Source organism: Scardinius erythrophthalmus (assembly GCF_964197995.2).
Source record: "Scardinius erythrophthalmus genome assembly, chromosome: 24".
In the NCBI taxonomy this organism is placed as follows: Eukaryota; Metazoa; Chordata; class Actinopteri; order Cypriniformes; family Leuciscidae; genus Scardinius; species Scardinius erythrophthalmus.
Window position 1 is genome coordinate 6583513 of NC_138244.1, and position 15633 is coordinate 6599145.

At 38.7% G+C, this 15633-nt stretch overlaps 1 protein-coding gene across 1 annotated transcript; it reads left to right on the forward strand.

The window, feature by feature from the left end:
• The first annotated feature begins 1445 nt into the window (after positions 1-1445).
• LOC308684699 (von Willebrand factor A domain-containing protein 5A-like) lies at positions 1446-15471 on the forward strand. Its single transcript, XM_081355953.1, has 20 exons — positions 1446-1713; positions 2071-2273; positions 2355-2577; positions 2663-2829; positions 2906-3020; positions 3094-3269; positions 3352-3443; positions 3533-3677; positions 7923-8002; positions 8080-8194; positions 8280-8438; positions 9660-9763; positions 9859-10076; positions 10192-10253; positions 10403-10426; positions 13581-13616; positions 14131-14157; positions 14307-14425; positions 14503-14626; positions 14744-15471. Exons 1-18 carry the CDS (start codon positions 1674-1676, stop codon positions 14403-14405), a joined length of 2085 nt encoding a protein of 694 aa, XP_081212079.1. The 5' UTR covers positions 1446-1673; the 3' UTR covers positions 14406-14425; positions 14503-14626; positions 14744-15471.
• The last annotated feature ends 162 nt before the right edge of the window (positions 15472-15633 follow it).

Below are 15633 nucleotides of genomic sequence, written 5' to 3' on the forward strand. Positions count from 1 at the left end.
CTGTGACCATGTGACCTGTGCTATATTTTTGAGTCACTTTGACCTTAGAAACACATTTTGAGTTTTATAATAAAACATAAAGCCTCAGGTTTTTAATAATATAATTATGTTTCCAATATATAATCATTTAAATGGACATTGTCTGTCAGTGATTTACTAAAGCCGTTGGACCGGACCTCAATCACTGAGGATACTTTCACACAGCAGCAGACTAATGTTGGAGTGCTTATGTTTAAACACAAATTGGTTAAGACAAATAGTCACAAATTGCATTCTATAACCAAAAGTATGTGTATATAAAATTTCAACACCCTTAAAATTATGAAAAATGAAAGAGTTACAATTAAAAAAAGTTTATAAAGGACAAATTCTGTTTGTAAAGTACAAATAACTGATGGATCACCCGTATTGAAGTTGCCTGGAATTTATCATTTGGAAATTCCACTTGGCTCAGAAGTTTGAGGGGGAGGAGTTTTTGAATATAACCTAAATAATATTTGTGTTTATAGCCAGACTTATGACTCAGTTTAACCCTCATCTTCTGCTTGTCCAGAAAGCTTATCATTTCATTTTGATATTATTTTTCATTTTTAAAACCAATTTCTTTGGAGATATTTTGTTTACCTTAAAATTACTAGATTTTATCAATAAATAATAGAATTTAAGCAAATTCTTCACATTCTTTCAACATAAATACAAAATTAAGTCCCCAATACATGCATTCCCCTGTTATATCAGCTCAAAATATCTTACCTCATCTCTGCCGACCTCTTACAGGAAAATAATAAAAAAAAATAACATGATATTTCATGACTCTTGCCAGTAGATGGCCTTATAGTGTCTATATGGAGCAAATAATGAATTGTTCCTTTGGGGCCTAAAGTCAGTTACTTCAGTTTTTCTCTTCAGTATTTCTTCAGGTATATATTTAGACATTATAAAATATTTTTTTTTAAGTTTTAGCATTTTTAGTTTTAATTTTGAGGAATTTTTAGGTTTTTCTGTTTAGAATGAAGTGTCAGATATTGTAATAATTCAAGTTAGTAAGGTGGACAGCAGTGGAAAAAAAATAAAAACAAGTACAACCTTCAATAATATTTATTTGAAAATGCTGACTTTAATTCATAATAAAAAAATGCTGTTATAACTTCACCATTTATTTTGCATTTATGTGGGGGTTAGGGGATGTTGTTCTGCACTGTAAATGTGTTCAAGTCTAACCATTTCATATCTGTGTGGTCTGTATTGTGACTGATTTTTATTTGAAAAAATTGAAAAAAGAAGACCAGAAACTCCTCGAATCCATTTTCTTTTGTGAATTTCAACTTCAAGAATTTCTAATTTAGATGAACTAATTTTAAAGATAAAATAAAAATGAGTTTCGGGTCAAAATGACCCGAGAGTTAAACGGGCACGTGATGTCACTTCTGCCTACCAACGACGTCGCCTAATTAATATTCATGAGTAAAGCAGCGGTTACTCGGTGAAATCGATTCACCTTCCCCAAACGTTTGGCCGCTTTAGAAACGTTCAGAACCACAGATTTACTCATTAAATGAGTAACGTTAAATCTTTGAAGATTTGAGGCACATTTAAAGGTAACGTTAGTTTCGGTGTTTGAGTTTCTCCTTCGTTTAACGGATAATCGTCATTTCGTTGAAAGGAGTGTCAAAATGGTGAACTGCGGTCTTGTGACTCAGAAAAATGAGCCAGGTATGAATTCACCTGTTTACTGGTAACGTTACCTGAATTTAAACTTTAGTTTTTAATATGTTCGACAGCTGAGGTGGTTTTCCACACAGGGACGTTTGTCACGAGGATTTTATTTAAGTAACAGTTAGCCATTACTATAATATTGGATGAATGTAGATTTTAACCGACAGATTGTTCTCAAAGGATGAAAACATTTTTTTTTTAACGGTCAACTGGGACGAGTTGTCACATTTTCAAAATGGTAGCTAACTAGGGCCTGTTGTCACATGTTAAATTCTCTATTCAACCCTTTATTTATCTCTCAGAGACCTATATATAATGTGTATTTGTGATGTTCTGTTGGTTTGTGTGACTCAGTGCCTCTGAAGAGCATCTCAGTGGAGGTTCGTGTTCAGGATCATGTCTCCACAGTCTCCTCCACTCTGCTGTATGTGAATGAGGAAGAGCGCCCCCTGGAGGCCTTGTTCGTGTTCCCTCTGCCCGCTGATGCTGCTGTCTGCCACTTCAGTGCCAAGATCGGAGAGCAGGAGATTGTGGCAGAGGTGCAAGACAGAGAAACCGTGAGTCCAAATACAAACCAACAGGATGCTGATTTGCTTATATTTTTACTGTGCACTACGTAATATAACTGTGTCTTGTAGGCGAGGGATCAGTATGATGACGCTGTGAGTTCGGGTCAGCAGGCGTTTCTGCTGGAAGAGAGCGCAGAGAGTCCTGATGTGTTCGGACTGAGTGTCGGGTGTCTGTCGCCGGGTCAGAACGCTGCCGTCACCATCATCTACGTCACCGAGCTCGATGTGCAGGCCGACCACTCGCTGCGCTTCTGTCTGCCGGCTGTACTCAACCCCCGATACACACCAGCAGGTACAGCAGCTGCTACACACACTTTATTAGCAGAGAGAAGCTGATTCTAACACACTATCTGTGTGTGTGTGTGTGTGTGTGTCAGGTTCAGGAGCTGGTATAGTCTCAGAGATTTCATCAGGATGTGGAGCTGCTCCTTACACGCTGACTCTCAGTGTCCATGTGAGCTCTCCAAAGCCCATCTCCAAACTAGAGTCCAACTGCACTCTGGATCCTCTAGTGTTCCTCCGCTCGGATCACACTCAGGCTACGGTACTGTGTGTGTCTTCATGTGTTTATCTGGATGTGTGAGCACAGCAGTGTTATGCATGTGTTTTTATGTGTGTAGGTGAATCTGAGTCCTGGTCACATGTTTGATAAGGACGTTGAGCTGTTTCTGTACTATCAGGATACCCATCAGCCCTCTGCTATAGTGGAGGCAGGAGTGGCCACTGCCCCATCAGGTCGGACCTGCAGATCACTGGCATTATGGGATTGAGTGATCAACGTTTCACTGACTCTCTCTCTCTATTTCAGGCTCTCTGATGAGGGACCCAGTGGTCATGATAAGTTTGTACCCAGAATTCCCAGAGGAAGTGACGTCATCACTGACAACACAAGGAGAGTTTATTTTCGTGATGGACAGATCAGGCAGTATGGGTGAAGAGATGCATCATGGGAAAGGGGCACAGACGCGCATAGAAAGCGCAAAGGTAAGATTTAAATGTGCATTTGGGTCTGTTGACACATATTCAGATGAGACGCACTATACCTTTCCATGTCTCTCTACTATAGGACACTCTGCTGTTACTGTTGAAGAGTCTGCCCATGGGATGCTACTTCAATATCTTTGGATTTGGCTCTCGTTTTGAGGCCTTCTCTGTCTAGTAACTAGATCTTCATTCATAGATATTCAGATATTACATTTTTAAATCTGTCAGAGGAGATGAGGAGATGTTTGTGTGTTTCACTGCAGTGAGAGTGTCGAGTACAGTCAGGACACAATGGATGAGGCTCTGAGGAGTGTGAAGAGAATGCAAGCAGACATGGGCGGCACAGAGCTTTTACAGCCTCTAAAATACATCTACAGTCAGCCCTGTAAGCCCAACCACCCCAGACAGGTACGACAACACCTCAACATGCATGAATGAATTAATTAATTACATCACTGTATGTACATTTATGGCTTTTAAAGTGATACAGCACACATTTGTATTCTCCCTAAACATCAATGCTTCATTGTGTGCGTTAAAAAGGTGTAGAGTGACAGATAAAGGAAGTGCAGTAATTTTTAATTATTTAAATTTACCATATTTAAATGAAATCTGTCATGGAGACTTGCAATTTATTTAACCCCACAGAGACAATTTACAAATGTAAGCTTTCCTTAAGATCCAGAGTTTTTTCTTTTTAAATAGGTATACATAACACTAAACTACAATGTAATATTTTTGAACTATAGGATTTTTTCGATTTCATAATTATTCAAACTGTATTTTGCAAAAACATTGCTGTTTTTAAGTCACTGACTAGGGCAGTGGTTCTCAAAGTAGGCCAGGGGGGCCCAAGGTTACTGCAGGGGGTGCGCGGGAGATCAGCAGAAAAAAACAAAACAAACAGCTGCTACGTTACTACGGCGTTTCAAGTGCGTGAAAGCGGTTATCGCTCTGCCTTTATAGAGCTGGTAAGTCCCGCCCCTTCCGTAAAACCCCGCTGGACCTCAAAGTTGAAAAACCGTCAATGCAAGTGAATGGGAGAAAATAATTATTTTCTGGTCCCGTTTGAATTGTGCCATGAATGTGAACATATGTTGTCTGTGAATTTTTTTTATAACTTTTCATGTTACGAGTTTGACAGTATATGGCATGATTCTTCAGCTAGCAGTTGTGGAAGAGACATAACGAGAAAGACTACATGTCGCCTATGTGACGTCACCCCATAAAGTTGACTTACCCGTGGTTTTCACCAACTTCAACGATTTTGTCCTCTCCCTGAAAGAAGGCGGTGAAGTGCACCAAAGACACAGCCATGTTTAGCGGGATCCGTGAGCTAGTCCGTGTGCTAGTGGTGTTGACGTTTCAAACGCGTCGAGAGTTGTAGTCCACAAAGTGCTCTCACACAAAGTCTAACCGTATCAAACTTCTACCCGCTAAATTGTATCATTCTTTACACGGAAAGTTATATAAAAAATTCACAGACAACATATGTTCACATTCATGGCACAATTCAAACGGGACCAGAAAATAATTATTTTCTCCCATTCACTTGCATTGACGGTTTTTCAACTTTGAGGTCCAGCGGTGTTAGCGAAGGGGGCGGGACTTACCAGCTCTATAAAGCGGCAACGAATGGCAGTTACACTGAATCGTTCTTCTTCAGACCGTTGGAACAAGCCCAACATAGAAGTTGCTCGCCATAGAAAAACACCTCTTCAGCGGACCGAATCACAAGCTGCTATTGTGAACGCGCCACTCCGCTGCTGTGCGTGTTCCAGTGAGAAGACCAACAAGAAGCTGAGCTGATGAGGCACTCTCCAAAGCTGCTATATATTGCCGCTTTTATATAGTGTCCATCCAAAGCATCACTTAACTATTTAAATGTTGTTGGTTATTTAAATTAAAAGTTCAAGTTCTGGTCTATTATTCTCTCTTACTGTTATGATTCAATGACATGACATATTGAAACTATTCCTGTTTTTCATTGCACGTTTTTCAATGTAAAAAATCGTTCCGAGAGATTTTTTTTTTTAAAGGTTTAAAGGGTGTCGCGACCAAAAATGTTTGAGAACCACTGGACTAGGGTAAAAATTGTGTTAAAACCAGGGCAAAAAATATTTACATCGGTTTACTCCAAGCAGAATCCGTATTTTAACATTTCTATTCATGTGTTCCTTCTGTATTATCCGTTCCGAAACTGGTTTGATTAGTACAAAAAACCCGGTTAATAACGTTATTTATTTAATTTAATTTAATTTGTTTTTTTTTTGCTGTTTTCTTTACTCAAAAACATGAAGAGAGTCTTGCATTTGCCATCTAGTCATAGCCAATACATCATTACATTTTACAACAAGATGTTGTCCAAATGTATTCAACGAAAGGAAACACTTTTAAAATGTTTGTTGCATGGTTAAAAAAAAAAGGTTATATAATCATATAAAATACCGGTAAATGTTTACAAACACTATAAAACTATAGGCTATTTTAGTTCCCCTCACTCCATAACAAATTCTCTAAAGGTAACAGTATTCAGGCTATATAAACGTCAAGCCACAACGAATTAATTTAAAGTGAAACTGAAGCCTACCTCTCTCATTCGGCACGAATCCACTTTGGAGCCCGTCACAATGACCTGAAACAAAAATTTTCCTTAATCTGTAATTATTTATCGTATATAGGCCTATTATGTTTTATATATTTTGTTTTATTGTTTTCTCCGTTCAGAGAAGCGCTTCAAGTACGTGATGTGACATTATGTGAATCCATGTTCTACCATCCTGCAATTTTCGCTGGTTTCAAAACGCACAAAATGCGTTTCTGATTTCTGCGTTCTCCGTTTCTGCGTTCAAATTTGCGTTTCTGTTCAGAATATTACATTTGACTTAGTTTCCGTTTCTGGTTATGTTCCTGTCAAAATTTCGTTCGTTTACGTTTTTTTTTTTTTTTTCATTGAACCGGTTCGGAGCCCTGGTTAAAACGCAATTGTGTTTAAAGTTGCGACACATGCACTACACACTAATGAGTGTGTGAAGTGAATGTTAACTCTATGAATGAAATGAAAGTCAAATAGCCACGATGTTGTTGCTTCTTCATGTGTCTCGCTGAAATCAGAGCTTGGCAAGAGTAAATCAACTGAAATACTACATCATACACATTTTACTTGTAGACTAAAAAAATATGGACGTAGTGTCTGTGATGTCACCCGTAGGTTTCTGAAGAGCATTTTTGAAGCCCAAAGTGGGCGGAGCTGGCCGTCGCCATCTTAGCAGCGTGTCACCACACATTATTTTTTATGGTTTTGTGATAAATTGAAAATGGGCAAAGAGGCGGGATTAGCTGAGGTGACGTGACGGCTAACAGACAGCTGACAAACGGCTAGTAGTGACAGCAGCAATCCACCTGTCACTCAAGTGGCCACGCCCTTAATTATGCAGAACTTTAAGGCTTAATATTATTTAAACGGATAAGTTATAAAATTCATCCCACTCACAGGTGTCATGAAAGGCAAAATTAGCTATATAGACCAAACCCACTTTTTGTACCAGGCTGTAAAACATTTATTTTTTGCTGTAAAGTTGGAACATCTATTTTTACTGTTTTGCTGTTTAACTTTTTTTAAATCACGAAAGGTCCCTGAGCTGGGACTCGAACTCAGGTCGCCTGAACCGCAACCGCATTACATCTCAAAGCCTTGCCTATACAAGGCTATCGGCCTAAAATGTATGGTACCATAGCAAAACTTCCAGGGCACAATTTCATCAAGGGGAATACGATTTTTGATCAGAGCAGCTGAGAAAAACCATCAATTTAGTGCTAAAGACTTGCTAGATGGCCTGATGATTTGAGGAAAAACATTTCAGTGCACTCAACATTTCTTGAGTGGCCTGCTCCAGATATAAATTTCCTTAAATCTTTGGTGAGATTTTAAGAAAGTGGTTGCATGGAAACAAAGAATATCAGTGAACTAGAAGCTTTTGCACACAAGGAATCCCAATAGAGAGTGTCAGAAGCTTGTAAGAACTTAGTCAACATTTATTTAAGGTTATAAACGGTAAAGGATTCGCTACAAAATTTGACTTTTGGGTGTTGAATAATTTTGCAAATGTATGTTTAGATCTAATTTGATCCCTTTTGGTCTCTGGACATTCTGGTATTCTGTAATATGGGACAGTATATACAGTATAATTGTAATGAACAGGCTAGTTCACTCTCTGACAGTAGGTGGAAATGCTGCAGTTACTCTTGTACACAAGTTATATGGTTCATGGGTTTTAAATTAGGGGAGGCACAGTTGTTTGGTCACTTTTAGACTGAAAAATTAGGAAAATGACATTACACATATACATTACACATTCGGCACGTTTACACGGATGAGCTGCGTTGCCACTTGGGGTTCTGACGTCTGTAGTATTTCATGGAGTACAATGGTGAAATACACATTCTGAAGTCATGAAATGAATTACTGGGAATTTTATTAACATTATTTTGTTTGATTTTTCTCCTCAATTTTAATTGCGCTGTGCCTTCCTTACCTCCCCCGATGAGCTGCCATTGAAAGATATTGGTTAACATTTTGTCTGATTTTCAAATTTTGTCCAAAGGTGCTGCCAAAGGATTTCCCATGTCTGATGTTAATTGTTCTCTCTTCAGCTGTTCATCTTCACTGATGGAGAGGTGAGAAACACTAAAGAGGTGCTGGACCTGGTGAAACATCATGTTCACTCTCACAGGTAAAGGTCTGCTGGGTTTGATCTTCCCATCATTCATCTCTTCATCACTTACAGTAACAGAGTTTATTGTGTATCAGGTGTTTTTCATTCGGGATTGGTGAGGGTGCAAGTACCGCCCTCATCACAGGAATGGCCAGGGAAGGATCTGGTCACGCTCAGTTCATCACAGGCACCGACCGCATGCAGCCCAAAGTAAAGCTCTCCACTGGATTTCACAGGCACAAATGTTTCCTAGTCAAATGTCTCAATGGTTTCTCTTTCTCTTAAACTATCTCAGGTGATGCAGTCCCTCAGGTTTGCGCTGCAGCCCCCTGTGTTTAATATCTCTGTGAACTGGAGCCTTCCAGATGGCATTAGGGTTGAAAAACTGTCTCAACCCATCAAAGTGCTCTTCCAGGGTCAAAGGGCACTCATTTACGCCCAACTTAAAGGAGAGGTGAGATGATATAGCATGTATTTTTCATGTATTATTTATAATGCATGAATTAGAGTAATTTCTGAATTAATCATATGCTTATTTTTTTTATTGATTAATTGCCGTTGTGGCGGACTAACAAGAATAAGAACTTAAATGTTTTTCTTTTTCACACACAATGGTATTTTTTGACTTGAGGAGACTAGGGATGGGTATCGAGAACCGGTTTTTAAATTTACAAGAACCGGTGATTCGATAAGAAACGGTTCCTCTGTGTGCATTTTAATGTGATTGAAGTGCAAGAAGACCCGTGCACTGTTTATTCAAAGTGTGCGCGCAGAAGCCGCCTCTCTTACTGAATGTTGCATGAGTTCTCTTCCACATCTTTTTGAATTTGAATGGACAAATTGGCACAAAATACTCAAAAATATCCTTGTAAATGCAGTTGGTTAAACATGTGTATCAATATATTGGATTTGTCCAGCTTTTAAGGTGACAGCAGCCTAAAATTATAATCAAACAACAAAAGACAAAGAGAAAATTCACTCACTGTTCTTGACTGAATAACTTTTGTTATTATATTTGTAATGTATATTTTATTTATAAAAAGCAGTGTTATTTTACATTTGATTACTTTGTGTACCTTAATACCTGAACATCTTAAAACACTTGTTGTTTTTTTTCAGTCATATCTTGGTTCAATTGTTAATTTGTGTGATTGCTAATTTGTTTATTTGTGCTTTTTTAATTACTGAGTGTTTACTTGTCTTTAAAATTCTTTGAAATGTATATTAGTTAGGCCAGTTGTTTTTGCAGTGATATTTTTAAACCATAGGCAATAGTTCCTTGTGTGTTAGTGTTAGCATGTTAATTTTTGTTCATGGTATTCAGCTACAATTAAATGTTTTACAATAAGACTTACAATTAATGTGCATGACATCCAAGTTTGTTTGTTTTTTTACCTTTTTGGAATCGAAAATAGGAAAATCGATATTCGAGAATCGGATTCGTTATAGTTCAAACAATACCCAACCCTAGAGGAGACATATAATAAAGTTCACGAGTCATTTCAACCGTGATGTGTTTATGGTGCTTTTGTGACCCTTTTCTGAAGCCTAAAAGGTTTAACTACCTAAAATTTAAATGCTTAGAAAAAGAGGCCAGAAAACTCCTTATAGCTCATATATTTTAGCTTTTTATTTGCTATTAATCCTTATTCTGTCATCTTTTACTGTCTCATAGAGTTCAGGAGGTTTTGAGGGAATGGTGACAGTCAAATACAAGCTTAAAGATCAACGAGTAACAAACCAGCTCCACTTCTGCCTCAAACCAACTGAGGAAACTGGGTAACACACACAAACATACATAGAAACACATTGAACTGGACTGACATTCACTGTTTGCTTTTCAAATCCAACAAATTTCCTCCATGTTTTTGCAGGTTGGCCGTCCATCGGCTGGCGGCTCGGACCCGGATCCGTTTTCTGGAGCAGAAAGAAAGGGCTAGTAGTGCGAGGCTGAAGAGCGTCAGGAGAAAGATAATGGAGCTCAGTGTTCAGGCAGGAGTGAGCAGTGTTCATACAGCCTTCATTGCTGTTAATAAAGACAGCAGACAGACTGTGAAAGGACCCCTGCTGCAGAGAAGAGTGCAGACACACGGTTAGTGCGACGATTGTGATCTTGTGAGGATGTCTGTGTCTGTTCATATTATAAATTCAAAGCCAATGTTCCCTTATACATATCATATGATAATCGCAATCCATTTCTGTTTTAGGGTTTCTACATTTTCCAGACAGACCAAGGTTAAGAGGCGGTGGGCGATGGAGCTCTGATTGTGTGAGTATGAATCATTTTTACTGCCTGTTGACTATTTACTACAGTACATGTGATGTTTCCTCCTTATTAATATGTCAAATTAAGTTTTGGAAATGTATTTAGAAAGTTCCATGTTGCCTTTAAGATGTGAAATAAATGTGTTTTTTTAGGAAAGCGATGAGGAGCCTTCCGGGGTAAGATCAATCATATATCATGTGTTTTTGTGCTCTGAATGTGTATGGATCAGTGTTTTGTTGTGTTTGAATGACAGCAAGGATTTTAAAGGCTTTTCATATCAATTCTCAGTTTGCAATGTATGTAAAATGTTTTTTTTTTTCTTCTTCTGTTTTAGGGAGGATGTGGTAAGTGATTCTCTTCAGTCTCTTTGTGCCTGTGAGAATGTATTTGTGTTGTTTACTAAAACAGTCACAACTTTCTACTTGCGTCCATTCTGTAACATTGACTGGAAATGACGGAATGGTGAAAACAGCTTTTTTTTATGGATTCATTGACATTTGAAAAACAAATACTGGCCTCGGCCTTTAGGATTACACCGTGTCCTAACTACCGTATTTTCCGCACTATAAGGCGCACCGGATTATAAGGCGCACCTTCAATGAATGGCCTATTTTAGAACTGTTTTCATATATAGGGCGCACCGGATTATAAGGCGCATAGAATAGAAGATACTGCAGTCAAACGTTTGACTGGGTTTGCGTTATGCAGTGGTCACCAACCTTTTCAAGCCTAAGATCACATCCAAAGTCCAAATGTAAACCAAGATACCTTGTTTATACTCGACGCGTCCGCATGAGCGCGGACGAAAAATAATATCCGTCTGCTCAGGCAGATTCGGCTTAACAGCGCGCGCGCCTCTGAATCCGAAGATGCATGACTTTGAGCCGAATCTGCCCGCGCAGACGGATATTAGTAGTACATCTCATCACACCGGCACCCAGTTTGCGCGTCTAAATCAGTTATATGGTCTGGTGCTCAGTCTAAAACAAAACAGTTGCGTCAAGTATAAATGCCTCGTCTGTTTGGGGAGTTGCGCGCGCAGTCAGCGGAGGTGTCAGGCGAAAGTATAAACAAGGTTTAAGTCAGCGGTTGTTTAACAGACGTTAACATAAGGCGCCAGATCCATATATAAGGCGCTCCGGATTATAAGGCGCACTGTCGTTTTTTGAAAAAATTAAAGGCTTTTAAGTGCGCCTTATAGTGCGGAAAATACGGTACACGCGACGCGATAAGATTCCAGTGACAGGCACTGTGTCTGTCCACACTAGACGCGACGCGACTGTGAGACGCCACAACGTCAATCAAAAATCACAGCCAATCAGAACAGCCTGTGGGCGGAGTCTCGCGGCAAGTGCACAGCACTAGAGAGTAATCTCTTTACGGCACTTGCAAGAAAATAGATAAGTAGCTACATAATCAAATTCACAAATATTACACCATTTAAAAAATACATAGGCTACTGAGTTACTAAATCAATCTTTGTCAAATAATACACTTGTTTGTTCACTGTTTTAACGGTCATGTTTCCATTTCAGGGCTCTAGAGTGCGACCAAATTTTGTAAGTGTGCGACTAACATTTTTCCTAGGTCGCACCGGTGCACCTAACGTCCTCGCATCCGCTGCCTCTGCACGAACGTTTGTTGGCGTTTGTTCTCCTTTGACGGAACTCACACTCTTCTCTCACGCGATGCCACAGCTCGCACAACACGACAGCCCTGCTTAATGAGTGACGACGGAGGACAGAATTAAACATTCAAACGTAGCCTGGTTACACTTAAGGTCTGTTATATTAGTCTGATTTTATTTTAAATTTCGGCTTCCAAAGATTATAAAAAATAATATATTGAGGTAAAACCATTAAAAACTATCTACGCGCAACTTCTTCCCTTCGCAGCATTACGCTGTCATTTCTCCCTAAAACTCAGAATCAGAATCAGCACGATCGGTGATTGTTGTAAATGCAGTCTAGCTACTGTTGCTAAATTGCGGGACGCGTTTAATAATTGAAAGAGCTATTAAAAACACAAAAATCTGCGCAAGAGATGTTGTTCGCATGGCGGCGCGCGCTCCGAAACAGTCCGAGACAAGCAAATTATACTTTCGGTTTCATGTGCAGATTGTGCGCGTCTAAACGATCAATTGTACACAAAAGCGTGTCAAAATCACCGGCTTTGAGATTCACTAAAAACAGTTTATGTCTTAAATGGACGTAGTTATGGAAATAGTTGGGAGAATATGGTGCATCAGTAGCCTATTAGATCTGCACCCGGTCTTAAAGGGGCCGCAGTCTAATAAACATGCTGACGATTGCGCCATTACTGCAAATCAAACAACAAGAGAAAAATCACTCACAGCTCTCGAAAGAATAACTTCAGCTTTGATAAGCATTAATCTATTTATGATAAATTTTACAGTGTTATTTTACATTTTATTACTTTATTAGATTTCTTTTTAGACCATGCCTGAACAGTAGTAGGCCTTCCTGAAATTAAAGCACTTTGTAGGCCTATATAAAGTGTATCTTTGTTTAATTGTTTATCAATTGTTTATCTTTGTTTATTATATATAAAACAAAAAGAACCATAAGAATACAGTTAAAGTACTGTATCGATAAGCAGTATCGGTAAGAGTAGGAATACCGTTAATAATTGTGCTTCAAAAAATAAATAAAAGTTTTTACCTACACCTTCTTGTTTAAATTCATTTACATAATATATATGAATGTGTATAGAGCGTGATAAAAAGGTGACCTTAAAATTGTGGCGTTAAAGGTGATACATCCGAGGAAAAATTTGGGTGCACCCAAATTTTGTGCTGGTGCACCTAAATAAAAAAGTTAGGCGCACCAGTGCAACCAAGGCAAAACGTTAGTCTGGAGCCCTGCATTTGTTTAATTTCAAGATCTGAGGTGAATTATATCCATTGTTGCCTTTACAGCTACAAAGCTGGAGCACTAAATGATATTCAAAGTCACATTTCACGCTTTTAACATTAAATAAAGCATATAAACAGTACCTGAGATTATCATCGCCACACTTTGTGTTTGTTGTTCCAGCGTGACTTCGCAGAAAAATAGAAACCGTTTCTAAATTAGAATCGTCGCGTGTCGCCGACTCTGATTAACATGGAAAAGATACCTTTTATCGTGCGTCGCGGCGCGTGTAGTTAGGACACGGTGTTATACTAAAAAACATTTCAGTCAAAAATGACCATATCAGTCCATCCCTATTGCAAAGCTTTTCTTGTTTGTTAGTTCTTTTGGATGTGTCTGTTCTTGGCTGTTTCTCCAGATCTGAATCTTTTCTGACCTTTGGTTTCTCTTCCTGTAGACGCAAAGTCACGGGTCAAGTCTACGTCACGGCTGGGTAAATGGCACCCCAATGTAGTATTAGTTTTGTGACATTTGTACATTTAATTATTGCTTTATTTAATTGTTCATGTAATTATTTTATTTGAGTAATTTACTTCTTCATATTATCAAGACTGTACATTTAATGTGTTTATTTATAAAAAAAAATACCTAATGAGAGACAGTGAATAGAAGAACGAGATTGAAGCGCAGTCCAGCTGCTACTTACAGAACCAAACCACACTCAGCAAGAGCACAGAATGCTCGTGTCGAACCATTTGTGCTACAGACATGAGCACATCCCTTAAACTCATGTGGCTTGTTGAGGTGAGGTGTGCTGTTATTTTCTAAGACATCAGATGTAGGGTGTTCGTCTGGGAGCTGGTAAGAAACCACCCACAGTATGTTAGCATTGTGGCTACACACTTTCATGCCGAGCAGCAATTACATTTCAGAACATGTATAAAATTATAATGTCACATAACAGTATATATTCAGTATATGCATCTTGAGATGAGTTTGTCTTTTAGGTAAGCGACGTTGGTCTCACAACTTGGGTAAGAACGTGTGTGTGTGTGTGTTAAATATAAATATTTGTATAATTTTTATATTTATTATATTAATATAGTAGAACCTGATCCCCAAAAGGACTTGTTACTGAATGCACATATAACTTCTCTTTCTCTATATGTGTGTTCAACTGCAGATCCGTTACTCCAGCTGGTTTCTCTCCAAAAGGCGTCAGGCTGCTGGGATCTGGACGCCACACTGGCTGATGCGTTTGGGAAGACGGAGGATGAGCTGACCAATCAGAAGCCAGCACAGGTGAGAGATGTGATGAATAATAAGACAGCGGTGATTGTGTCCAGTAACAAATGCAGTGTATGATGGTTTGTGCACAGGTGGAGGGGTCAGTATGGGCCACTCTCCTGGCTCTGATCTGGTTATACGGCTGTAAAATAGACCAGCGGGACGAGTGGCAGTTTGTGGCCATGAAGGCAGCGTCATGGATCGGCTCTCAGAAAGGTGAGATCTCCATTCCAGACCACATTCACTCAGTCAGCGTTCATCAAGACACGCTTGAGCAAATATCTTCAGTTCTTTGACACACACTGATGATTTGAGTGTGTGTGTGTGTTTCAGTGGGCGATCTGTCTCAGTGTGTGTGTGTGGGTAATGTCCTGCTCGGATGTCAGGTGACCAAAGAGACTCTGGGAATCTGAAGACGTCAGTGTTTCTACTTCCTGTGCCGTCAGAAGACAAAGGAACTGTTACAGTTTCATTTACTGTTTTTCCGTTACTTGTTTCCTTAAGGTTTAATCCATTTAATTTGTTCAAATCAACACCAGTTTGGAAAAATATATGTGAGTGACCTGCAAGATCATTTGAGTTTTTTGTACCAAAGTGAAAAATAGGTTTGGATTTTTTTCTTTTTATATAATTTCCCCCCAAGATATAATCATTTAAATGGATCAGGTCACACATAAAAACTGTTCTGTTCTGTTCTGTGTTTTTGCGGTTTTGAAATTGAAAATAATTTGAATCGGATAAAAAAAAAAAGTGTTTTAAAAAGATGTGTCCTGTTGGTTCTGTATGGTTTTCAACTTTAACACTCTTAGTGTTAAAACTTAACACACTTTAGTGTATTAGCCAAGTAATATTGTAGTAATAGCATAGGTTATTTGCTCATGTTTGCTCTGCCCTTATTTATTTATCTGAATGCCTGTAATCAATCAGGCAAAACAGAAGAGACAATTTATCATATAACACAAACTATGCATTGTTTTAAACAGGTAAACGGTTGCAGTTTATGCTTAACATTGACACTTTTATTACCATTTCGAGATAATCCATTAAACAGTTGCGAATGCGATTTGAGGAGCGTGCACTAATATTTTCAGTTTAACCACTTGTAATTGAATTTTAACATTTTAGTTGTGGTAAGCTTGTGAAGGTGCTGCAGGGACAGGGTTGCTAATTTCATCAAATCCCCATGTTTCCAGCCATATAGAGAATTGTGTGTTTTGCAGAAA